Source organism: Wyeomyia smithii, chromosome 1, assembly GCF_029784165.1.
Source record: "Wyeomyia smithii strain HCP4-BCI-WySm-NY-G18 chromosome 1, ASM2978416v1, whole genome shotgun sequence".
In the NCBI taxonomy this organism is placed as follows: Eukaryota; Metazoa; Arthropoda; class Insecta; order Diptera; family Culicidae; genus Wyeomyia; species Wyeomyia smithii.
This window is the reverse complement of record NC_073694.1, coordinates 84,540,748-84,567,249: the sequence shown is the minus strand read 5'-3', so window position 1 is coordinate 84,567,249 and position 26,502 is coordinate 84,540,748. Positions and strand designations below refer to the sequence as shown.

The 26,502-nt window shown below is 35.8% G+C and overlaps 1 protein-coding gene across 2 annotated transcripts in view; it reads right to left on the bottom strand.

Annotated features, from left to right (window-relative positions):
* Nucleotides 1-26,502, bottom strand: part of LOC129717836 (protein timeless homolog) — a 279,468-nt gene that overhangs the window by 78,346 nt on the left and 174,620 nt on the right. For both annotated transcript variants that reach the window (XM_055668038.1, XM_055668039.1), the window contains one exon: nt 24,854-24,908. In XM_055668038.1, the coding sequence (XP_055524013.1) occupies nt 24,854-24,908 (55 nt within the window). The remainder of the gene's footprint in view (nt 1-24,853; nt 24,909-26,502) is intronic.

Genomic DNA, 26,502 nt, shown 5'->3' with positions numbered 1-26,502 from the left:
AGAGTGACATACATTTATTGGATTGAAGCGTTCATGTAAATCTATTTTTACAAATAAAAGTTTGAATGAGAAAGGCTGGGTCTGACCGCTAGGTGGATTAATTTAGGTTTTTATAAAACATTCGGCAAGGGGAACGTGTAGGTAGGCTAAGGTTCAGCGCTTGAGTTATTTATCCAATCGTTTTGTTGTCAAAGAATAAATTGTATATTTTTGATCAAGCATTCCAATGAATGTATGGTTTTTGCTGGAGAACCATGAACAAATTAAGAAAAACGTGTATTTTCCGAAATATCAATAATTTTTCGAGCCTAAATTTAAAATAACTCGAAAACCGATGCCTTAAGAAAGTTTACTACCAAGAGCTTTTTGATTCAAGATGACTCTCTGCATCTTTTAAAATCATCAGACTACAATTTTTTTGAAAAATGTTTGAATTAGAATTTTTATAAAAAAATTAATCTACTATAAAAAAAATATTTTTCATTTCTCCATCCTGGACTTTTTTTTAAAAAGTTGCGTATTAACGTCAAGTTTCTTAAAAAAATTTGTTTAATTTGCTTGGTTTGTTCTTAAGTTGTGCAGAAATTTATGTTTCATTTGTATGGGACCCCTCCCTTCCAGAAGAGGGTGGGGTCTCAAACTATCAAAGGAACCTTCATTGGCACCAAAAATCCCTAAACAAATTTTCACGTCGATCGACTCGGTAATTTTCGAGCCTATTTGAATCAGACAGACAGGCAGACAGACCGGACTGCATTTTTATATGTATAGATTACAACATCAATATTTTAGAACCTAAAGCGTGAATATACATTCATTGGATTGAAGCGTTCATGTAAATCTATATTTACAAATAAAAGTTTGAATGAGAAAGGCTGGGTCTGACCGCTAGGTGGATTAATTTAGGTTTTTTTTTTATTTTTTTTGGTCAAAAAAATTTTTTTTGTACAGTGTATATTTTTTATGGTGCATTTTTAATTCCCTACAACTCATTCTCAGACAGTTTCTCTATACAACCAACGGTTTCTGGGCTACAATGCTTCGAATAAAACCCATGCCAAAAGGCATACGCCCTTTTAGAATGTAACTCATGGGTGTAAGAAATCTCTCCATCTGTGAAAAATGCTCAGTTTGCTAAGCCAAATACGTGTGCAAAGTTTCATTCAAATCAAAAATGGTCGATATTCGAACATAGGTCATTTGGCGCGATCTTGCTCAGAAAAGAAGTATGATAGCTAGCTCCATTCTGTTGGTTTCGTTGGAAAGCTGATAAAATTTCAAATTAGAGAGAAAAGAAGCACTTAGAAAGGAACAAATGTAAAATCGAACGTTTTTTGAGAACTAAACTGAAATTTTCTCTCTAAAATGTGTGATAAACATGGGTTTTGTTGTGACCTAATTTTAACATTGAAGTCTACTTTACAAGATGTTCTTTGACACCAAGCATCTAACTCTTTTAGTTCAGCTGCTATTTCACTTGAAAAGCAGTGATGTAAGATTTACAATTTTCTGCTCCACTGTGTTTCAAGCATTGATCTAGTATGCAGTGCATTCTGTGTTCAAATCGGTTGTGCACTTTTTGAGATAATGAACTTTCGTGATTTTCACATGTTGATAAATAACATGCAAACTAGAAATCCGATTACAATAAAATTTTATAGGGTTTTATGAAGCAACTAGGCCTTTTATCTAAGATTTAAAAATAATTTCAATATCGGTCACGCCATCTCTGAGAAAAGTGAGTGAAAATAAAAAGTTGCACACACACACAGACACCCACACACCCACACACAGACACACACCCACACACACAGACACACATCCACACACACGCACACACACACAGACACACACACAGACACACACAGATACACACACACAGACACACACAGACACACACCCACACACACAGAGACACGCACCCACACACACAGACTAGGGATGGGCGAACAGCTCACGAGCCGTTCAAATGAACCGGTTCTCAGAAAAGAGCGAAAGAACAAACGGCTCACGAAAAAGAGCCACGGTTCTTTGAGCGCACCAGAAGTGATGGGTTCGCGCGAACCCGAAGTTTACCGAGAAAACACGAACTGTCAACGCTCGTGAATCATTGTGAACCATGAGCAGGGATGCCACATATACAGATTTTTCTGTATTTTACAGATTTTTGAACTGAAAAAGCAATACAGAATCTGTATTACAGAATTACAGAATAATGCCTAAAATACAGATTTTACAGATTTTATTTTTGTTATACCGACGAACTGAAATCAATTCCAAAGGTAGAATTCGATTATACGATTTTCAAAGTTTTGTAAAGTAAACAACATCAGGATTATGTAGGCATCGATGAAGAAGTAGGTAGTGGAATGTGACTTGAACGAAACGCGAAAACGAACGTTTCGAAATATTTGTCAGGATTCCTATTCAAAATTCGTAAAACAAATCGCAAAGAGGTGCATTTTCACAGATCCTGTTGTTAAAATGGCTTTAAGTAATCTTAAATCGTTCGTGAAAATGAAGAATTTAAACGATTTGATGCGACAATTCCTCAAGTTCGTAACAGTAACTGACTGACAAGGGCTGTCTAACGAATTTCGCACGCTTGAAAAAAACTTTTTGACCGGAAGATTTATTGAAACAAATGACTCGACTTAGTGTGAGCTGTTGACCACCATTAGGCGGAATGGTCAAGTTTCCATTACAGATCATTTGTGAGAATTTTTTAAATAAATCCACACTCTTCTGCTTGCTGAAAACGCTTACTTTGAGTATATAGTTGAAACCAGAAATTGCATGGCCCCTAAGCTAATGATCTCAATTTTAAAAGCTGAAAGCTACGTTGTATACCAAGAAGGAGATGCTAATATTAAATTAACGAAAACTTTAAAAGATAAATTCTGTATAAAAATCAAGTAGAGAAGAATGAATTCGTTTAAATATGATCTGCAATTAACATTTTTCCATCCAACCTTCTGAGTTTGCTCGATACAGATTTTTTATACAGATTTTTTGGCCCGAGATACAGATATACAGATATTTTCAAAGAAAAATACAGATATAAATGTGGCAACCCTGACCATGAGCCGTTCATGTGAGTCGGTTCGGAACGGTGAGTGAGCGGTTCAGAGCCGCTCTTGCAAAAGAGCCGTTTCGCCCACCCCTAACACAGACACACATCCACACACACGCACACACACACATTTTACCGACAGCTCGAGGCTTGGTCTTAGACTGCCGAGAGATATTGGAAATTTTCCGCTTTCAACAGGTAATCTTTTTTAAGAGTACCTGTTGAATCGCAAAAGTATAAAATTTGTTTTCAACGTTTAACGAGTGTTTAATGTGTGAATTTCTGTTGACAAAATTTGTGTGTGTGTGTGTATAGCGGGGGCCTAGTGTGGTTGGTAACGTCTCCGCCAACCACGCTCGACGCCTGGGTTCGAATCCCACCGCCGACATAGGTGTCGATGGTTGTGAGGTGGCGTGATCCACTCACAACCAACCCAAACTGGTCTAGATTCAATCCTAGCCGACACCGGGAGATTTTCTGAGGCGAAAAATCTCTGGGATCACGCCTTCCATCGCATGAGGAAGTAAAGCCGTTGGCGCCGGTCCGTTAATAAACGGGTCGTGAGTTAGGGTCCTGGGTGTGGAGTCGCCTCCCTGGGCGTCGGTGATTGGCCACAACAGTGGCGGAACTAGACCGACGGAAAATAAGCGAGAATAAAAAAAAATTGTGTGAAGTGAAATTGTCCTGAAATACCAGGAAGAACCAAAAAAGCTCGCTTTGATGCGGCTACAAGAAAACGTGAGGCTTCTACGCCGAGCGATTCAGAAAGCAATAGGTATGAAATTCTTTCTATAGATGATCAAGAATTTGAAGCTTCTCATTCAAAGCAAAATGTCGGTTGAAGAAAGCTAAGGCTCCACCTATTGGGATAATAGTTGCAAACTTTTAAGCTTTTCGTTCAGAACTTTTTTTCTGATGTGAAAGTTAATTTTCAAATTGGCCGCCGAATCTTTTGAAGGCCATAAACATCTATTATTGTATTTGTCAGAAAAGATGTACAAATTTTATACCTATGATGCCAAAAACGAGAAACCGTATAAAACTACACAATTACACTTTTTATCCACTTTCACTATTTAATTCTATCACATAAGTGAAAAGTGATAGATTTAAATAGTGAAAGTGGATAAAAGTGTAATTGTGTAGTGTAAATATTCTATCAAGACGCTCGATCAGAAGCGTATAAAACTGTTTTGAAAGGTCTTTCAAATGATCAGACTGGTGATGAAATTAAAGATTGTTTGACAGGATTACTTAGTTTCCCCCCAACCAAGTAATTTTGATTAACGAAAGTCAAATGCGAAAATGAATAATACTGGAATACACCAGTAAAATTACTTGGTTCATTTTGGTCGTACCAAAGTAAGTAATTTCTTTGAAATACTACAAGGTACACAGCCCTAGGGTTGTATGAAATGGTGACGTACACACTCAATCAGATAATATAAGTTCGGTAATTATTATCACAATTTCGATCGGTAAGTTTGAGAAAATACAGAGTAGTTTGTAAAATTGACATAGCTTTACATATTTTCTGTATTCAGCAAATAATTTTACTGAATACTGCTATACTTTTTGCTGAACTGCTCGGTAAATTAAACTTTTACCGAATATTTGTAAAAAACTACTGGGCTAACTATAGAGCTGTCAATTTTTTTCTATTCGTTGCACTCGTTCTGGTTGTCAAGTCACATTCTCGGTTCAGTTTGAAGTTCCTGCGAAAAAAATATGGAGGACGTTTTCCAGCAACTTCAGCAAAAAGATGATCGCATAGTACAAATTTTTCGTAAGTATATAATAATAAAAATTTGTACATCTATTAAATAAAAATAAGTTGGTGTCTGTATAACGGCGTTTCACTCGAAGTAGAATCAACGGATTTGAATGATTCTTTTTGTGTTTGTTTTGTCTTCATCTTCGACGAGTTAATAGGCCATAAAAATAACAATAATCAACTGATAAAGTTAGAAAAAAATTGATATATATATATATATTTTCGGTTTTTCCCGCCTTTTACTCCAAGAACAACTTCATTAGATTACTATGATTGTAGGCTATGACCGGTAGACAAGTTGTTGTAGCGTCGTTATTGAGGCGTCGTAGTTGAGTAAACAAGCACCTGTTAATGGTTCTCATATAAAGTGATATTTGTTTTCGCTGCCTACTACACCTTTTCTATGCAAAAGCGCTATAGCGTGGTAGCAGCAAACTCGACATGCATGTGAATACTCTCAACGTGGCTTTGATTTTATTCAAGGGCATATACTTGATAATGTGAATTAAATTTCTGGCTTATTTGAGCAAAGTTGTATATAATCGTTTTATTTATCTGATAAATGAAAAGAAAGAACAAGAATAACACTACATGTGCGATGATTTAATTTACCATTGCTCGAATCTAATCAATCTGTTCAATTTTCTCTAAAATGCACACTGACTTAGATCATTGACATTTGCTCATGCTGCAATGATTCTCTTAGCTGGTGAAAGAAACGTGTAGTTTTTGTTTCTCAAAAAACATTGATTTCTGTTCATGTTTCGTTAAATAGGCAGTATTGCATTCCTACAAATCTCTGGATTTACAATTAATTGTTGAATGTTGAATTGAAAACTATAATGTTGCGAAGTTTCAATTGCACTGTGCTTAGGCAGCAGATCTGCCTAAAAAACATATGAAATATTAATGTCATTGAAGCGAAAATTTCGAAGCTCCGTGCATCCAGACATTACCTACCAATTTACAATTTAATTTCAAACGTCTGTATGTACCTTCGCGCTCCGCAGTTGGGTGATATTCGATAATGCCCAAAGCCCTCATAACTGGTGGCATTAAACCTAAAATATGCATATTCTCGCATAAACAGCTTTATGTCACATGGTCACGTGAAAAACAATTGGTATCATGTATGTTTGAAAAAAAAAAGATACCCAAAAAATGGTTGGCCATTAGGTTTTGTGAGGATTATTGTTCAGGACAAACCCATATTGTCACTATGCCATGGCAATAACGAAAATCAACTGGAAAAGTTATAAAACGTTAAAAACCAACCCTTGATATTTCCCGCCCTTCTGAGATTCTGAGACGTTTTCTGTGAGTTTTAGTGAGTAACGATTTTTTGTTGCCTTTGATCAGAAAAATTCGAACAAGTTTTCATCACCGGGGCGTACTTAAACGATAGCCTTCATTTTTTAAATATTTTATGGAATAGTTCTATGCGATTTTCGTATTGGTTTCTGTTGTTGCCACTTAAATTCAACGTCGGTTTCTGTTAATTTTTGCTGTGACTGTTTTTCAAGAAAGAAGAAGACACTGTCGGTACGTAATAAACATAATAGATTAAAAATAATAATGTGTTTTTGCGAGAATTCTGAGGAGTATTCATACTGGTTTAAGTTGGTTTCGAATAATTTTCTTCCACATGTAGTGGGAATTCTTCCTAACGAAGGTGCCGCTAAGGGTATGTTATAAAAGGAATGTTTCCTAATCTACATAATCAAACTGATTCTTGCTTATCTTCCAGTTGACTTTGACAAATTTCTGCTTTCTTGTTTGTTGTTCAGATGAAGTTGTTGTAAGTGGTATGTTCAAATACTTAACATGCCGTTGAATTAAAATTAAATTCGTTGTTTTTGTTCCAGTTTCGCGAATTGAGACACGAGTAGTAGCAGGTCAATAAAAGTGTCAGGCTCCGCAACACTGAAGATAGAATATTAAAAAGTTAGGAAATATACGAGTCCCGAAGGGAAGTTGATCGGTTAAGAACAAGACGAGCTCGAAATGCACGACGTTCGACACCCCATATATCTCAAAATCGTCAGTTACACACTCAGTTTCCATAGTCTTTAAACGAGTCTTGAACAAAAGAAAAATAAAGTATAATAACTTAAACACTCAATTGAGAGAAAAATGCTAATCAAATATTTTCAAATACTACTGCTTTATAGATTCAAGGTCAAATTTACCACCGAACAGATGCATTGCTGCCACTACCCGATGGCAAATGTCCTTGAAGCGACAATTCTGACAGGAAACTACAAAGGAGAAGTCGTAATAATCCCGCGTATCTCGATTACTCTTACCGATTTGCCGTTAAGTTTTAAACGTCTGCAATTTCCCGTGCGTCGCGCATTCGCGATGACTATTGATAAAACCCAAGGACAGTCACTGAAAATTTCTGGCATAAACTCCGAGTATTCATGCTTCTCACATGGACAGCTTTATGTCGCATATTCACGTGACCCTGACCCCGACATTGTGGAATATATAGAATTTAGTGGCTAGGACCGCCTTGACCACTTTTACATGTGTCGTATATTCCGAATTTTAAGCTTGAATTATTTAGAATTCTGAAGTTTTTTATAAAATCTGTTCCAGTGAGATTGGCCAGGCAGAAGGGTATAACTATATTTGCATTAAGCCAAGCTTTTGAATAATTGAAAAAGTAATGTAATAATTTCCTTCAGTATATTTAAAAGAATGACTGTTTATTTTCAGAAATGTATTGAAATGATTTGATTATGGTTGAAAGGTGCTTCATAATGTTCAATGAAATAAAAACGTAGATTTTTACGAGCGCAGGATTCAAAAAAAAACTAAAAGCAAATCAGAGCCGAAATATATCGTAGGTATGTTTTTTTAGCAGCAGTTAGATATTTCAGTTTTTGCAATACAACAGTCAATAAAACTCAAGGCAGCGGTACGAAGTTTGCCGGGTCAGCTAGTATTTGTATATATTTTAGACATCAAACCATCACATAATTTGTTTCTAATGCCGAGCACCTGTTGCAGGCTACGTAAATAGTTTACAGTCACCGACATGTTAATGATCACATCCGGAAGAATAATATCGATTCTGAAAAAACTATTTTCGACTGCACATTTCCGCAATGTGGCTGTCGATATAGAAATTTTTATTCTCTTAAGAGACATATTTTTGAGAAGCACCCCACCGAAAGTCATTCAATGTCGGCAATCGAACATCAGCATGAACATCTAGAACTCCTTAATTTACCCGACAACACTCAAAAACCGCAAAGGAATACAGTACCGTTGGTATCTTTGGAAGATATTAAAAAAGTAATAAACATTAGCGTTTGTCGTATGACAGCAGATGTAAAATTACCGCACACGAAGATCAAAGATTTCGTAAACCTTTGCGAAACTATCGTCCATCACATAACGTCTTACTTAAAAGGAAAAATTCTGGAATTTTATAATAATCGTAGCGTAAATATCAACCCAGAAGACTCAATATTTCTACAAAATTTATTTTCTTTGGATCAACTGTTTGATCAAGTAAAGACATTTTCCAGTTAAACCAAATTTTTGAATAAGTTGGCCGTGACTATACCTGTTGCGCGAGAATTGCTACTCAATCGTCGTGAGGACGTGCGACATGTTAATTCGGTTCCGAGAAGTGTTCTTGTGAATGAAACTGCGTCATACATTAGTGTTGTAGATACACTCAAGTTGATTTTTAGAAACCCTGAAGCCCAGAAAACCATTAGCAGAATCTTACCTCGATTCTTCTGATACGCCATGCGTTACTGAGTATAGCTCTTTCAAAACAGGTGAAACATACAAGCAACATGAGTTCTTTCGCCGATTTCCAGAATCAATCAGACTTACCATATACCAGGATGACGTCGAGCTTGGTAACGCATTCAGCTCCCGTGCAGGTATAAACAAAGTTTGTAACTTCAGCTTTAAAATACAATATATTCCGGAGAAATGGAATTCTTCCCCACGCACGGTTTTTCCTTTATTATACTGTAATTCAATTGATGTTAAGAAGCATGGATATCGAAAAATACTCGAACCTCTTATAAGCGATCTCAAGCGTCTTGAAAATGGAATCACTGTAAGTTATGGAGCGCAAAAATTCACTTTGCAGGCGGTTGTAACCATATTTTGCGGAGATACCCTGGCCGTGCATGACGTATTTGAATTACTCGGACCAAGCGCAAACTTTTATTGTCGATTATGCCAAGTTTCGAGAGAAATCTTTCACAAGAAACCTTTCGCCAAACATCCATCCCGTACCAGAGATTGGTATGAAAGTAATCTATCAGCCGTACAGCAAGGATTAAAAGCTCCGAAAGATTGTGGATTGAAGGTATCTGGTTTCATACTTAATGAACTGCAATTCTTTCATATTAGCGATAATCATTGTCTCGACCCTATGCATGATTTAGCCGAGGGCGTAGTTCCATTGACTGTTCAGCTTGTACTGGCATATTATTACAGCAATAAAGAAATAAAGCTAAGCGCTAGATATATTAATTATCGCATAAATAACTTCATATACGGTTATGCTGATCGTCATAATAAGCCATCATCCAATTTCACAGAATGTTGTTATGCCCTTCAAAGCATAAGATAGAACAAACCGCTTCTCAAACATTTTTGCTATTGCGTGTTTTTCCATTTCTTTTCGGACACAAGCTTGCTAAAAAATGCCCATACATGCAAATGATCGGTAATCTGATTAATATTGTCAGAATCATTATTTCACCTGTGGTATCAGAACATCTTCTTTCACAGTTAGATGAACATATATCGCAATTTTAAGATGTGTTCTATGACAAATTCGATCGAAAAATCAATAAATTGCAAAAAAAATCAACATGCATAAGAAAAAGTGGAGGGATGAAACAATACAATTGCCTTCAGTTCGAACAAACAAACAAAATAAGCAAAAATCAAGCAGCGACATGTCGCAACTTTAAAAACATCGGCATGAGCCTTGCAAAAAGACATTGCTTCAGAATGGTTCTTGACATATTAGATCACCCTTTCTGTGATCAGCTAACTTATAAATCGGGACAAACTGTCAACCGTTTGAACTGCATGAGTGAATCCTACATACCCCCACATTTTGAATTCGTTTACATTCCCAAAACAGTTTTATTGAACGGTATAGAATTTCGCCCAAATCTCATAGTTGGCTTAAAAAATCATGAAAATATTCTATTTCCTGTATACGGTATAATACGCGAGATCGTATTACTATCGGGCAAAACATTTTTTCTGTTGCGAATCTGTGACACCACGGACTATAATGAATTCTATGAAGCTTATGAACTGCAAATCACAACGCAAGAAAAATTTATCGGCACTGAAGACTGTTTCACACATGCAATCTTTTCATTTTAGATCCCGTATAACTGCAGTCAGAGATACATTTCGAGGCGATGTTATAACCGAGATTATTGATCTGTTGTACGTAAATCATATTTATCCATTTTTTATAACTGTTGAATAACCGTTTCTGATACCAGGCAACGAAGAAATTGAAGATCTGGAAACATTTCTAGAGTTAAATGAACGTGACTATAGTAGATTACAATTAACAACAAAAATGATCAAAACCATCGAAAAAATACAAGCACAGTTTCGTGAAAAGCCAGAAGACTGCAAGGAACATGAAGAATGGATTGAAGATGTGTCGAATGACGTTGCGGAAAATTGGCAGGAAAATGCAGTCTCCTGGGATGTTGATAATCTTTATCGTGGCATTTCACTCGAGGAAGTTAGCATCTAGTTAATTTTTTGTGAAAAACAATCACTGTATTTTCTAACCTCTTTCAGAATATTAGCATCGATCGTATTTTGGAACGTACTTCCGATGGCATTGTACTTATGGAAATACTGCAAGAAAATGGAAGAATAAGCGATAGTATCACTAGAAAAATTTGTAATGTTTTGTGTGAATGCTTGAAATCGCTCTATGGATGGTATGTAACGATGCTCAATCAATTAGATTAACACTACATAATTCTTACAAATTACTGTACAGCCGTCCAAGTAATTTTTACAAAAACCAAATGGCCATATCAATAGTTCAGAGTTACCCATCGCTCGCAGCAGACACAAAAGAAGTACCACAGGTACGTGTGTTCAAATTCAATTCCTTCTCAATCATTATTTTAAAAAAGTACCTTCGCTTATCAACACAAAAGATTGTATCGTTTTTACATCTTATTCCTTACATTCACTATCTGCAAACGAAGCAGGGTTGGCAGAATTCACTATTTGTATGTATTAGTAGAGTAGTATTCCAGAGCAATCGGTAACTGACGTCACTTCTGGAAATACGTACGATCTGAACCTTTACCATTGCCATTTCATGTAGGAAGCATACAAGGTTTCGTCTGCCTGCGCTAAAATGGCGAGCGTTTCTTGCATTCAGTTTATTACTCTTGCAAATGAACACAATCTTTTTAATTAAACAATTTTTCCCACAAATTGTTTGACACGGCACAATGATTTAGCGAACTAAAATGCCGAACCTCGATTGTATTTATAGATGCTGATACTTGAAGATTTATACCAATAAATAGGGTTGTGGCTGTGTGGCCGTTTAGAATTATTATTAATTCATGATTATTTAAGATAACAGGTTAGGCCATAGTTTATTTCTAGGCATTATGGTTCCATGCTCATGCGAGAGGCATAATATCTGACGATATTATGCCTGTAGTAATTTTTTTGTGCAAACATGTATTTGACAAGGCAAAAGCATATCGTGCTTGTTGAAGGTGCACCAAGAATTTCTCGTAATGCGTCAAAGTCAGAATTAACTCTATATCCTCAAAAACCAAATCCAATAATACTTACGTTATCATAATGTATGGTTTTGTCTTATTTAACTCTGATTAAATCAAATCTATAATATGGATCTTACTTTCAGAATAATATAAAAGCCCTTACAAAGGTTCATTATTTGGCAAATGTAAGAAGACATTTTAAACGAAATTATTAACAAGTTCCAGCAAAAAATCGTATCAATCCACAATTACATTTTTGTTTTTTGCTTGACAATTTTTTTCATTTGCCTACAACTACATTCGCTATTCGCTATTTTTCTACAGTAGCATTGCAGTTTTTACTCGATTGCACACGTATAGAAAGTGTACCACTGCAATACGAATAGTACCACTGCAGTACGAATAGAAGTGTGCCGCTGATATGTACGAATAGAAGAGTACCGCTGCAATCATAGACGACGAGAGACCTGCGGTTCTTTACTCCACTGGTACTGTTGCTTTTACCGGCATGTTTTCTTTCAAGACATCAGTTTTTTTTTTGGTTCTGGAAGCAAATTTAGAAATTGTTCAAGAACGGAGATTGTTTCAAACTTTTTGGAAAACTTTTACCTTCGGGACATCAAATTAGTCTAAGCTCATGGAAGCAAAACCAAATTGACCTATTGGGACGGGGCGACTGTCAATTTTTATTTCGATATTGATACAGAGAATATCACGGGGAAGGGATGGTGTCCATTCACGTCGTCTGTGCTAGGAATGCTCGCATGTTATTGGTTCATTATCCGCGTAAATTTGTTATTGAAACTTTTTATCAATTTTACCACTTAGCAATGAAATTAGAGTGATAGCTAGCATATTACAAAATTGTTATACATTTTATCAACCCAATAACATATTGGTTATTGTTATCCATCATGTGGTTATGCTGTTATTAACGTTTGAAATCTGACGCAACATTTGCCAGTTTCATTTCCAATTTTACAGAATGCATTCCAGTACACTGAAGTCGCTTTTTACGCGGGGGATACGTGCCGCGTAAAAAAACCGCGTAAATTCCGGAACCCGCCTAAAAAAAACGCGTAAATTCCGGAATCCGCGTAAAAAAACGCGTGAATTCCGGAATCCGCGTAAAAAAAACCTGCGTTAATTCTGCAATCCGAGTGAAGGGAAACCGAAATCCGAGCGAAAAAAAATACCGCGTATATTCCGGAAACCACGTAAAAAAAACCGCGTTAATTCCGGAATCCGTGTAAAAAAACGCGTCAATTCCGGAATCCGCTTAAAAAAACGCGTTAACTCCGGAATCTGCGTAAAAAAACCCGCATAAAAAAACCTCGTAAAAAGCGACCTTAGTGTATAGTAAACGAAGACGTAGTCCCACGTCAAAATCACGTGTTTTATTCAATGATCGCTCACACATAAAGTTAGAAAACTTCAAGAGAAAAGGAGGTATCCATAATCTCACGCAATGTTGGAATTGTCAAGCCTATGGTCATGGAACTCGTAACTGCCATATGACAACAAAATGCATGATCTGTGGTGATTTTTTTCACACAAAGGACATCTGTCCTGTGAAAGAGACCACTGGTAGTTTCAAATGTGTAAATTGTGGGGGTAAACACAAGTCAAATTTTTGTGATTGTCCTGTTACGTTCAAAACAACCTGTTGTCAATAATATTCATGTGGGTAATCAAAAAACTTTCAATACTGTTTAGGCAACACCAGCATTTCCTGTTGCTAATGTGTCTGTAGGTGATATTTCAAATTTAGAAAACAACAAATTGAAAACAGTTCATCCTGCTCAGGCACCCTCAGGCATTTCATATGCTAGTGTCCTTTCAGCTGAAATTCCGAATTCAAACAGCAACAAACCTTTCGTGTTTGATGCTGAAAAGTAAAAAAAAAGTCAGTGTTGATTTAGGTAGTCCAATTCTCGAGAAGATTGACTAACAACAATCCATACTGCAGTTATTGTCCGCTTAGTTGAACTGTAACTCGATGTACGAGGCTGTTCAAGTAAGTATAAAATTTACAACTGATATTATCATAATATTGAAATTCAGTAATGACTTTAAATGCTGTCAATTTTCTAAATTGGAATGCTCGCTCTTTACAAGCGCAAGAAGACGATTTTTTTAACAGTCATGATGTGCATATTGCAGTTGTGATTGAAACGCTTTTGAAGCCTAATATACAATTAAAAAGAAACCCCAATTATATGGTTCACAGGTTTGATAAAATTAATGTGGAGGTGGAGTTGCAATAGTTATCCACCGTCGAAATAAAATGTGTTATGCCCCATCTTGAAACGAAGGTTATTGAAAGTTTGGGAATTGAAATCGAAACAGATATTGGCATTTCATTTATAGCCGCAGTGTATTTACCTTTTCAATGCACTGGTGAGCAGAAAAATCATTTCAAGGGAGATTTACAAAAACCTACGAGAAATAAATCTAATTTTTCTATTATCGGTGATTTTAATGCAAAACATCGATCGAGAAATAATGCACAAAACAATTCCAATGGAAAAATATTGTTTAACGATTGCTCGGCTGGATTTTATTTAGTTTTATTTTCAAATGGTCCTACATGTTTTTCTTCTGTTAGAAATTCATCCACAATTAATTTGGTATTAACAAATCGAAATCATTCATGCAGCAACCCATGCTGATTTTGATTCTGATTATCTTCCTATAACTTTTTCCATATCACGTGAAACTGTTTTCATTCCAAATTCCACTAGGTCTGTACTGCCCCTGTTTACATAGTTGACGTAAGAGCAAAAATGACCAAAATGCACTTTTTTGTTGATTCAGCTTCCTTTCCCTAAGATACATACACTACAAACGAGAAGAAAACCATTTTGTTCTAAAACTGCCAATTGGTTGCAAAACTGGCGTCACTCCATACAAGGTGCAATTGTCTATGTTAAGTCGTTTTATTCGACTGTCTAACTACTGTCTGTTTGTCTATGTTAAGTCGATTAATTCGATAAATATTCCATGGAAAGGGAAACAGTGGGAAGGGGGATTGAATTCTTGTATTGTATGGGTCATTCCATGTCAAGTGATCAGGCAAATGCAACGACCCTCTCCGATTCGCTTCAGAATAAATAAAATGACTTGTTTTAGGTCGAAACTGAAAAATCCAGAGTTTTGGGTCAATCGGACAACCCCCCTACAATTGCGGGGCCCTCCATTTTTGTATTTTTTGACAAAAAATCATTTTCCATGTTTTGGAAAAACATCATATCTCAGAGGCCGTAAGAGCAATAGACAATATTAGATTCTTTTGAAGTAGAATACTTCTCTCAAGAAGTTCGGCTACATAGGGATGTGAAATGAAAATCTAAAACCGAAAAAAGTGAAAAATATGTCCAATTTCAAAAGCTAATGAATCAGTTAGTATTCGATGGATTTCCTTCGTTCTTGCAGCAATAGATTGGAAAATCTTCTAAGATTCTTCCCAAAATAAGATAATTGAAATTTTATTATTCACACTATTGTAGTATTGAAAATAGTCAAGCCTTGTCAAAACGAAAAATTCGACCTCTGATTGGTCGTTATATGCTTGCTTCCCAAGCACGGTCGACAGGATCATATACCTTGCAATTAAAAACATGCTATTTGGCCTATATAAGAGCCTGCTTCAGCCGGAGCCGCTCATAATAGTTCTAGACAGCGACAACAGCAGTCGTCCTTCCTTAGCAGCAGCACTAGCCCTGTGGTTGGTCACCACGTCTCAGGAGCAGCGCGGTTTTTCTCAGCGTGTGTCGCCAGACAGCTATTATTCCCCCCGTGTTGGGGCAGCATGAAGATTGCCATCAGGGAATCAAATTTTGAACATCAAAATGCCTTTTTTCAAGGCAAATAAACAAGTCCTTGAAAGTTAATAGTTTTTGTCAACGCAAGCAAGCACTCTGTGTTGCATCCTAGCAATTTAAATCTGTCGCACCCGTCGAATTTACTGAATGTAAAATAGCTTCCACAGTGCATGTTGTCCGTGTATCTTAATTCCCCCAATGTTAGGGCAGCTCAAAAGTTGTAATTAGCAACCGATTTTGAACCGCAAAATGCTTTTTTCAAGGCAAATAAAAAAATAATTGAAGGTTAATAATTTTCTGGCATCAACACAAGCAGACATTCTGTGCGGGATGCAATCAAATTCTGTTGTAGTTGTCTAGTTTTCACTTTATTCAAGGCCCAAATACACACACGGCGCAATGACACCTTCTCCATACAAAATAGAGGGCGTGATCGCTATCCCGCCTTCCATTTTGTATGGAGAAGGCGTCATTACGCCGTGTGTGTATTTGGGCCTTGAGTAAACCCCCCACTGTAGGGGCAGCGCAAAGGCTGCGATCAGTATAACCGACATTAAATAATGAACTGCCCTGTTAGAACGCATTCATTAAAGCAGTTAGTTCGACTATGCAGAGCTAATATGAAGTCGATTCAATCAATCAGCATAAACAGAATTTCGTCGTCTCCCAGCTGCCAAGTTGCAACATGATGCAACACGCAACAGCGAGCAAACGAAATCGCTTGATGTTACAAACCGCAATAAGATACGGGTTAAAACCGTTGCGTGTGTGAGAGCACCATCGGTGTTTATTCGCTGGATACAAAAATCAAATGCGAATTGTGGAATAATTCGTCTAAAGAACATAAGGAAATGGTAAACCTGAACTGAAAGGCGTGGCCTATTACGTAGCACCCTTCGGCTATAACAGAGTGTTTCTGGGAAAACTAGCTACATTCATCAGTCGGATGGTGAGCTGGATGGACCGTCCACAACGTTGACAGCAGATATCAACACTCAGCAGTAACAGAGGATAGCAGCGGGTTGCGCCTGTGGCTGCCTTCAAATTAAACAAATCACTTGCCCTGTGGTTGGTACCACGTCTCAGGCCTCTGCCAGGCTGACTTTCGTACGATAGCGGCGGTATTAGCGGTTGATGCATTTGCCAACACTTTCTCCAGTAAAGCCGTGTCTAATTTTCAATGTGAAAACACCTTTCTATTGTGTTGGCCGTGCGCATTAGGCCTCTGCCAGGCTAAACGCGAAAAGCGGCGCGAACCGATTCGCCCGGCCGTAGGTTAATGTACAGTCGTAGGTAGAGCTGTGTAAAAGTATTCTACTTCAACCTTGCGGTCGTGGCTTTGCACACAACCCTCCTGTGATTTTTTTTAAAGGTTATTAAATTTACAATCGAATGGCATCATCAGATTTTGCAAACAGTGTTGCCAATATTGATATTTTCACGTTTAAAAACTAAAACTTCTTTTATCTCAAAACAGCCCCATTTTTTTTTAAATCTGATGTCACCAATATGTTCAGCGGAAAATTTTACATAAGAATCACCTATCCACAAAATACAATATGCGCCGTTGTGGAGATATCCAACTTCTAAGATAACGAGTTCGTTAAATTCACACAACAAATGTGACCAAATGTTGAAACGCACTCGAAACAAAAGCACAATTTCACATCTCAAGTGTGGGTTTCTCATGGCCTTTTTGATGGTTAATTCCTGTGTTTTCATAACGCGGTTTCTGTCAAAACATACGCAGGTTGATTTGAGTTTTCACAACAGTGAAAAAAATGGTGTGTTCAATAGCTTGGAGTTTAAAAAGTAAGTGTACAGCTGAAAATCACAATCGATCGCATTAACATCACGAGAATGGATTTTGTTCAAAGTTTGGTGTTCAACATTTGAAAACTATATGCGGAAGCCATGAAAAACAGTTTGGCCAATATTTCGCAGCTAGACAGAAACAATGCTGCAATCCGCTGAATTGCCATGGCGGTGCTCGTAAGAAAAATTTAAAAATCATTTCGTCATGTTTTCATGACAGGTTTCATGAAAACAATCGGGAAATAGTAGAAGGTCGAAAGACATGCAACCAATGTAATGCAGCACTGAGAACGGAGGTTGTAAGGATTAATTCGCGAGATAGAATGATGGATCAGGAAACAGGTGTAGCAATCGGTAAAAATAGTATACCTCACCACAAGTAATGTTACAAGCATTATAGTTAACATTCATTATTTCCTTGTTATAGAAACTGGTGAGTTGGATCATTTATCTGAAGAATTGGAAACTCCGCATGAGCTGAGTAAAAGGATTTTTAGCACTAAATTCTTTACAACATGAAAAAATTGGAAATGAAGTGATTAGCTCACTTCTGCGATGTCATTATTGTTTTTTTTTTCTTCATCTAAAATTTATTTGACACGGCACAAATACAATTTAATGTTTAACGGCGCCAATTATATCTGGTAGCTTACTTTCTAAAGTATCTTAATAACTAAAAGCAAATTTTTTATCCTCGCTGCCGACTATCATTATTATTTTGTTTCATTTGAAATTGTTTTGAACCTGTTTTAATCGTTTACTTGTATAGTGAAGATACAGCTGGTTTGCCTTAACACGGTTTTGCAATCCCTTGGTCAATCATCCGTTAGTGAGTCGAAGGTCAAACGATCGAATGAATACTGTGGAGAAAAACTACTCAAGGCATCAAAATATTTAAAAAAAATCGTTTCATGCTGTTTCTAGTCAGCAAAATGAAGGTCTAGAAAGTGCTGGAGAGGAAATGGTTCGGCAGCTCAAAGAAAAATTTCAAATTTGTGATAAAACGAGCGATAAAATCCACCAGTTGTCAGTGCTGCCAGGTTCGATTCAAATCTGTTCCAGGGATCCGAGGAATGAATTCGGCGACACCTCAAGCTGACGCTAGCATTTTAATGAAGACATTGTCAAGCTCTGATCGGCTACCTATATCAATTCAACTCCAAAATTTAAACAGAAGTCGTCACGTACTATAAAAATCAAACGTTTATTTCTGACAAACCTGTTAAATAATTATAAATAATGAAACGCACGTTGTACTTTAATTGCTTTTAATTCAGGTACCATCAAGTAGAATATGAGAAACCAGTTTTTGAGATTTGAAGCGGTGATTTAGTTTGGGATGCATTTTAATAAGGCTTATCGCATTTGTAGGCATATTGTTGGAATTTAACGAACTCGTTATCTTAAAAGTTGAATATCTCCGCAACGGCGCATATTGCATTTTGTGGATAGGTGATTCTTATGAAAAATTTTCCGCTTAACACATTGGTGATATCAGATTTGAAAAAAATTGGGGGTGTTTTGAGATAAACGAAGTTTTAGTTTTTAAACGTGAAATTATCAATATTGGCAACACTGTTTGCAAAATCTGATGATGCCATTCGATTGTAAATTTAATAACCTTTAATAAACTTTAAGAGTGTCTAATATTGTCTGTAGCTCTTACGGCCTCTGAGATATGATGTTTTTCCAAAACATGGAAAATGATTTTTTGTCAAAATATACAAAAATCGCCCCGCAATTGGATGGGGGTTGTCCGATTGACCTAAAACTTTGGATTTTTCAGTTTCGACCTAAAACAAGTCATTTTATTTATTTTGAAGCGAATCGGAGAGGGTCGTTGCATTTGCCTGATCACTTGACATGGAATGACCCGTGTATTAATATTTTTACAAACATTCAGCCTCAGGAAGGTCTAAAGTCACCGTGTCCTTCCCCCTACTAGTGGATATTTGCATCAGATGAAATAATTAAAACGTGTGTGTATATTACGGTGGGTAAACTTAATCGATTTGCCAAAACGTTTTTATGGTTCTATCTGGGGCCCCAAACAATCCTGACACTACTGGAAGTGGATTGATCGATAGCCCTTCAGAAAGAAACATGCGAAAAAGTTTCCCTTTACTAATTCATACAAATTTATGTACATGCAAGAGTAATGCACCAGTCAGAGGCAGGAGTAATCCATATCCGGCAGGTTTAGCATTGTCTGGGGGCCTAGATTGAACCAAACCCACCCACCTTTGCGTAAATGTAAGTCTTTATGCATGTGTTTGTGTGTATGTGTGGGTGTTTGTCTCATTGAAACTGCCGATGGACAATAACTGACGTTTGACCGCAACACAATTGATAAAACTGAATCAACTGCGAGGCAGAGTAGGAAGAACTATTATCAATCTGCGAGAAAAATGCATGTTCATTCGCATAAACTGGCGTAGCGGTTTTTCTGGATCAATTACCACGGGCAGACTCGTATAATTCATGGGGCCTTTATTCAAACATCAATTTTCATAAAATTGACGGACTATTTTGTTGAAATTGTATTTAATGTAATGATGTGGGTTAAAATAACAAAAACGCGTTTTTTTTCGCAATGATGGTGTTGGTTGTTACGGCAACTATGTAAACAGGGGCAGTGTATTCAATTATCACATGACCAGTGCTGATAAAAGTCATTTTCCCCAGCAAAATTCTTCGAAAATTACAGCCAATCATTTTCAATTTTCACTTCCAATGATCGCAGCACTCTTTCAGATACACTAGATTTTCGTCCTTGTAACGTGCTGTTATACTCAGATGAAATAGATCGCGCACATCGTTCACGATTACGGAATAAAATTTGACGACAAATCCAACCAAATGATCTTCACTTCAAAGCGAAAAAGAAAAACAAATAGTCCACTCAACCAAATTAACCTCACCGAAACACTTTTTCACTGTCACTGACCGATGCCTTGACAATCTTCGTTAACTGATAAACTGATTTTGTTGTCTTGCTTTCATCGCATGAAATGTAATGAGGTGTTTTGTCAGTTCACTTCCATGCAAGAAGCGGGAAGGGAGAACTCTGAAAGGATTGTAAAAAGTTGTTTAAAGTGAAATTTAATACACCAATTATTGACAAAGATCTCGTGATCCTGCTTTGAAAGTTATTTATAAAGATTTACAAACGGAAATCAAACATAGATTCACTCTCTTGCGATATGAAAATTTCATGAGAGAAGTTGAACAACTAAAACCATATTCCAAACCTTTCTGGAAGCTATCGAAGGTTTTTAAGAAACTTCCAAAGCCTATTACAGTCCTCAAAGATGGTGACCATATTTTTCTTACGAATGAACAAAAAAGTCAAAAACCTGCTCAGCAATTTGAGAGTGTTCATAATTTCAATTAAAACGTAATGTGTCCTATTAAAAATGAAGTATTACAAAAATTACAATTTCTGAACAGGTACCGTAAACTGGGGTGACTTTGATCACTGTACCTCTTTTTGGAAAATGTGGTAAAAAAGCGCTCGTAGTGCTTGGGATTTGTCGTAATCTTCACTGATTGTGTGGATATATGTCTGCACTGCTACTATTCATGAATTTCCTACTATTTGAACAGTGTTTTTCATGCTAAAATATTAGTTGAAAATAAAGTGTATTTTTGGCGATTTTTGTTGCATACAAACAATCGGTTCAAGCAGATTCAAAACAAGAAGTTGCAATACGTAAAGTTTTTTTTATTTTGTTCCCAGATTAGTTTTTAAGATGGACAAATATTATAACAATGCATTTCATTATTATTTTTGCAAGTTATTCCTCGAAGGTAATGTTTAGTCCCAATAATCTCCACAGCGTATTACATCTTTCTTCTTAACAAAAACCAAAGACGTGAAGTAACATGCAAATTTGGACAATTGCATAAGTCATATTTCACGTGGACTGGTTTTTGATGATTTTAGACCACATTCCCTCTCAGTGGATAATCATTCATATATATTCTAAAAAAATTGTATGAATCTTGGACATTCACCAACATAAACTGTTCACGTAGAATGTGAATGGCCCCCAAATTGCTTTCCATATTTATGAACTCGTTTAAGTCGTTTAAGGCTATTTAATTTAGTGAAAGTAGCAAAGCGTTACTCCAAATTCATCAAAATAATGAAGTGATCAAAGTCACCCCGGAATGATGATTGGTGTAAAATTTTTAGAGCATATTTTAAAACAGCAAAATTGTTACTAAATTTTTGAAGTAGTGTCTGAATCTTTCTCAATGCAAGCCAGTACCTATTTTAAAAATATCAAATAATATTGTTTTCAGTATATTCTGAAAATATTAGAGATACAATCAAAAAAGTGATCAAAGTCACCCCAGTTTACGGTACTGGAAACAAACTTGAATGAAATACGAACTATTATCAAGAACTTCAAAAACATGAATGATGGGATTTTTCATGTCCTCCTCAAAAGACTTCCCGTAAGCTCTTTAAATTTCTTGGTGAGAATTTCTAACAGATGCTTTGAATTAGCATATTTTCCCTTGAAATGAAAAAATGCCAAATTCACTCCAATTTTAAAACCTGAAAAAAATCCAGCTGAAGCATCAAGTTATCGTCCAATTAGTTTACTCTCTTTTATGAGTAAAATTGTTGAAAGAATAATTCTCAGTAGGATGATGACACATATCAATGAAAATTCAATTTTTGTAAAGGAGCAGTTTGGTTTTCGCCATAAGTATTCGACTACTCATCAGTTACTGAGACTCACTAATATGATTCATACTAATAATTCTGAAGGTTATTCCACTGGAACTGCTCTTCTAGGCACAAAAACGGCATTCGACAGTGTTTGACATAAAGGTTTCATAGCTAAAATGTACAATTTCCGTTTTCCTCTTTACATTTAAAAAATAATACAAAGTTACTTGACTGACCGCACTCTTTAGGTTAGCTATTTGAATGGTTAATGTGATAGATTGCATGTTAGAGCTGGTGTACCTCAAGGAAGTATCTTGGTCCTATTTAATATTTTTACTTCTGATCTTCCTGATTTACCACCAGAATGTGAGAAATCTCTGTTTTGTGGCTATACAACTATTTTCGTAAAAGGAAAATGCCTTCGTGTCGTATACAGTAGACTGCAAAAAAGTCTCGATATATTTTCTCCATATTTGCAGAAATGGAAGATTTCTCCTAATGCATCAAAAACACAGTTAATTATTTTTCCTCATAAACCAAGTCTTTCTCTGCCGTAATCTCGCAAACTGACGTAAGCGCCAAAGTGACCGATTTGTGTTTTTTGCGATTAAATGATAGAACACCCCAAACCGGACCTATAGGCACCGAAATTTTATCAAAAGTGTAAAAAATAGCGTCATTTATTCACGAAAACGAAATGACGTAACCGCCATTTCTACTCAACGTGACGTAAATCCAACCCAACTATGTTTGTTATGCTTTCATTGCATTCAACGACTCGCAAATTTACCCAAATTTGGCATGTAGATGTTTTTGGGAGCAGGAAATATTTCTATGGTGGTACGACACCTCTCTCTTATCTGCAAGAGAAGGGTTTCGTCCAAGTAAAACACATATTTGAAACAATTTTTCCGGAAAATAGCTTAAAATGATCGAAATGATGTCCAGGAGCCAAGAATTGCCCTCAAAGACTATTTTGAATTCTAAGATGGCAACTTTTGGTTTCCTAATAATAGACCAAAATGGCCGAATACCACCTAATATGAGAATTTCAGCAATCAGAATGATACCCAGAGGCCAGGAATTAAGCCTTTTTGAAATCCAAGATGACGATTGCTGCTCTGGAAATCAGGATGATTAACAGAAGCCTACAATTGACCCCAGAGAAGACCGTGTTAATCTCCGACCACGGATTCAGCATAGCAGGAATGAAATCGAGGAAGTTGGCAAGTGCGTGTACCTAGGTTAACTAGTGATTACCGAGAACGACATTAGCAGAGAAATTCGTCAGGGTCATATGGCGGAAAATTGTGCCTTTTTTGGACTCCGGAGGATGCAATGCTCGAATAAAACTCGCTGCGGAACAAAGTTGACTATCTACAAAACTTTGATCATACTGTAGCCTTCTAAGGCCACGAAGCTTGGTCCATGGTCGTAGACAACTAAAGCGCACTTGCATTTTGTACGGAAGAAGTGCGGATGAAAGATGGCAGAGGCCACGAATGCTATTATATTCCAAACTAAATTCATTTCCAAAAAAGTATTCTCGAATCGCGATTATTTGCCTGATTATGAAAAAAAAAATGTTGAGCGACTTGTCGCATACTACGATGGATGTACGTCAATCGGTTGTGGAAACAGTTAAATAAAAATCGCTGTTTCTACAGCAAAATGACGTTGGTAACATAACTTCAGTTAATGAACCTTTTTCCACAAATCACACGTTCGGCAATGTTTTGTGATTATATTAATGCATTATGTACAGATCAGATTGTTGAAATTCGTCCTAACACTCATTATACAAACGTTTTTGGAAAAAGCTTCGTACTGAAAATTTTACTCGCTGTCGCATACGTCAGTCTGCGAGATTACGGCAGTTCTTTTCTCAATCCCACCAACAATCATGTTGTTAAGATGAATGGTGCAATCTTAAATTGGTCTGACCAAGTTAAATATTTAGGGCTAATTTATGATAAAAATCATACCTTCAAGGAGCACATTGAAAATTTCCAACCAAAGTGCAATAAATATATGAAATGTTTGTATCCTCTTATCAACAGAATTCTAGACTTTGTCTCAAGAATAAACTGTTAATTTACAAACAAATATTCAGACCAGCAATGTTATATGCAGTCCCCATCTGGACAAGTTGTTGTATAACAAAAAAGATGCTTCAAATGAATCAGAATAAATTTCTAAAAATGATATTGAAGCGTCCTCGCTGGTTTAGTACGAATGAATTACACAGGCTTACCAATGTGGAAACAATAGAAAGTATGTCAAACCAAATTATCAAAAAGTTCCGACAAAAATCGTTGCAATCCTCAATCACAACGATTAGCTCACTTTATCTTACTGACTACAATAGAAGTAAGATTAGGTTAAGGATTAATTTTAAATTCATTTTTATGTTTGGTTTACAATGTTACTATAATTACATTCACCTAACTGCGGAAGCAACTACAGTCTTTTATTGAAATAAAATTTTTTGAAATATATGTAATAGTTTTGATAAGTCACCGTTTGTGGCAAAACACACAATGTGCATTCTGAATAAATATTAGTGAATGATTAAATCATCACAAAACATCCCCCTATCAATCAGCTGTCAGTGATTGCTGGCTAGCAGCATTTTTGCATTTCGCACACGCTGTGTTGCTTAATCAACTTTATGCAGTTGGCTCAGATCAAATAATTTCGTTATTAAATCAGAAACCTCATTTCTCTCAATGGCCGGACTTTCCTAAAAAATTGAACGGGTGACACTTAAGGTCAGTTTCAACTTAATTATAATACAAATTCATGTTATCACCAGTATCTATGGCTAGGAAACTTAAATGTTTATAAACTATGATAAAGGTGTTCTTACAGGTTTAAAAAGACAAGGTGTATTATAGATAATCTTACCTGTTTGCAAAGTCCTCGAATTTGAAATCAGCTTCCTTAATCTTCTGATTATCTTCTGAAAATATAATTATGTGTTAGCAGTAATATAATATCTATATATATATATATATATATATATATATATATATATATATATATATATATATATATATATATATATATATATATATATATATATATATATATATATATATATATATATATATATATATATATATATATATATATATATATATATATATATATATATATATATATATATATATATTTATATTTATATATCTATATATATCAGTACCCGATTTTATCACCTTTTTCACCCGATTTTGTCACCATATAACATTTCATCAAAAAAAAGTCAGTATGAACTGATTTTCTATTTAGATTCAATATTTTAGTATTTTTGCACAGCTCTTGGTAGAATAACTTAATTCTGGATATAGTTTTCATTGACAACTCAACCATTGCACAGTATTTTATTTTGACGTTTTCGTTCGAATAATTGAATAGTGATTCAGACTATAATGTATATTCATATATTTCTTAAGCTATTAAACAACGCATCTTTTGATATAGAAAAATGAGCGATCAATTCACCTAAAAGTTAAATAGAAAATTGCCTTCTCATACATATTATGAATCATATGAAGTTTTCTTTCAAAAGGCACCAAAAATCCCAATTTTCGTTCTAATTTTTTTCCCACATTTTTCCGAATTTTTAAACCTTCTACTAAGTTTTCAGCCTTCCAAAAAAGGCATGTTTTTGCAAAAAAATATTATATGTTATCTATTAAAATAAACAAGCTATTTTCCATATAATATTTTTTTCAGGGGTAATTGCATGTCCACCATCTCCAAATTTCGCGATTATTCACAAGTGGCAGTTCCACTGTCAATTAGGATACAAACTTTCGTCTTTTGAAGTCTGTAGACTTCACCTACGAACTAGTAGTGAAATTTATGTTTCACCCTTCCAGAGGGGGGAGGGGTGTCAAGTTACCATTGGCATATTTCTTACTCCTAAAAACCTCACCATGTCAAATTTTGTTCCATTTGCTTGATTAGTTTTTAAGTTACGCAGAAGTTGTTTTATATTTGTATGGAAGTCTTTCCTTTAAGAAGAGGGAGGGATCTCGAGCTACTCTAATAACCTTTTCCAGCCTCAAAAACCCCTACATAAAAATGTTTACGCCGTTTGGAACAGTAGTTTCCACGTCTATAAGGATCAGAGAGACAGACAAACAGATAGAACTGATTTTTTATATGATTAGATTTCTTGTAGTAATTTAATTTGCTGATGATACGTATTAAATTATTGGTTTACCATCTTTTATAACAAAATATTAATAAAAAAAAATTTCCCTATTTTATCACTTTCCTGATTTTATCACCCCAAACATCATCAAGGGGGTGATATAATCGGGTGATCACTTTATATCTATTTTTTGTTCATCTATAATTTATTTGACACGGCACAAATACAATTTAATGTTTAACGGCGCCAATTATATCTGGTAGCTTACTTTCTAAAGTATCTTAATAACTAAAAGCAAATTTTTTATCCTCGCTGCCGACTACGAGCTGAAACTAAATGTAACTTAAAGCTATAATATTTTGCATTAAAAGCACTGGTTTACTGTATGATGGTT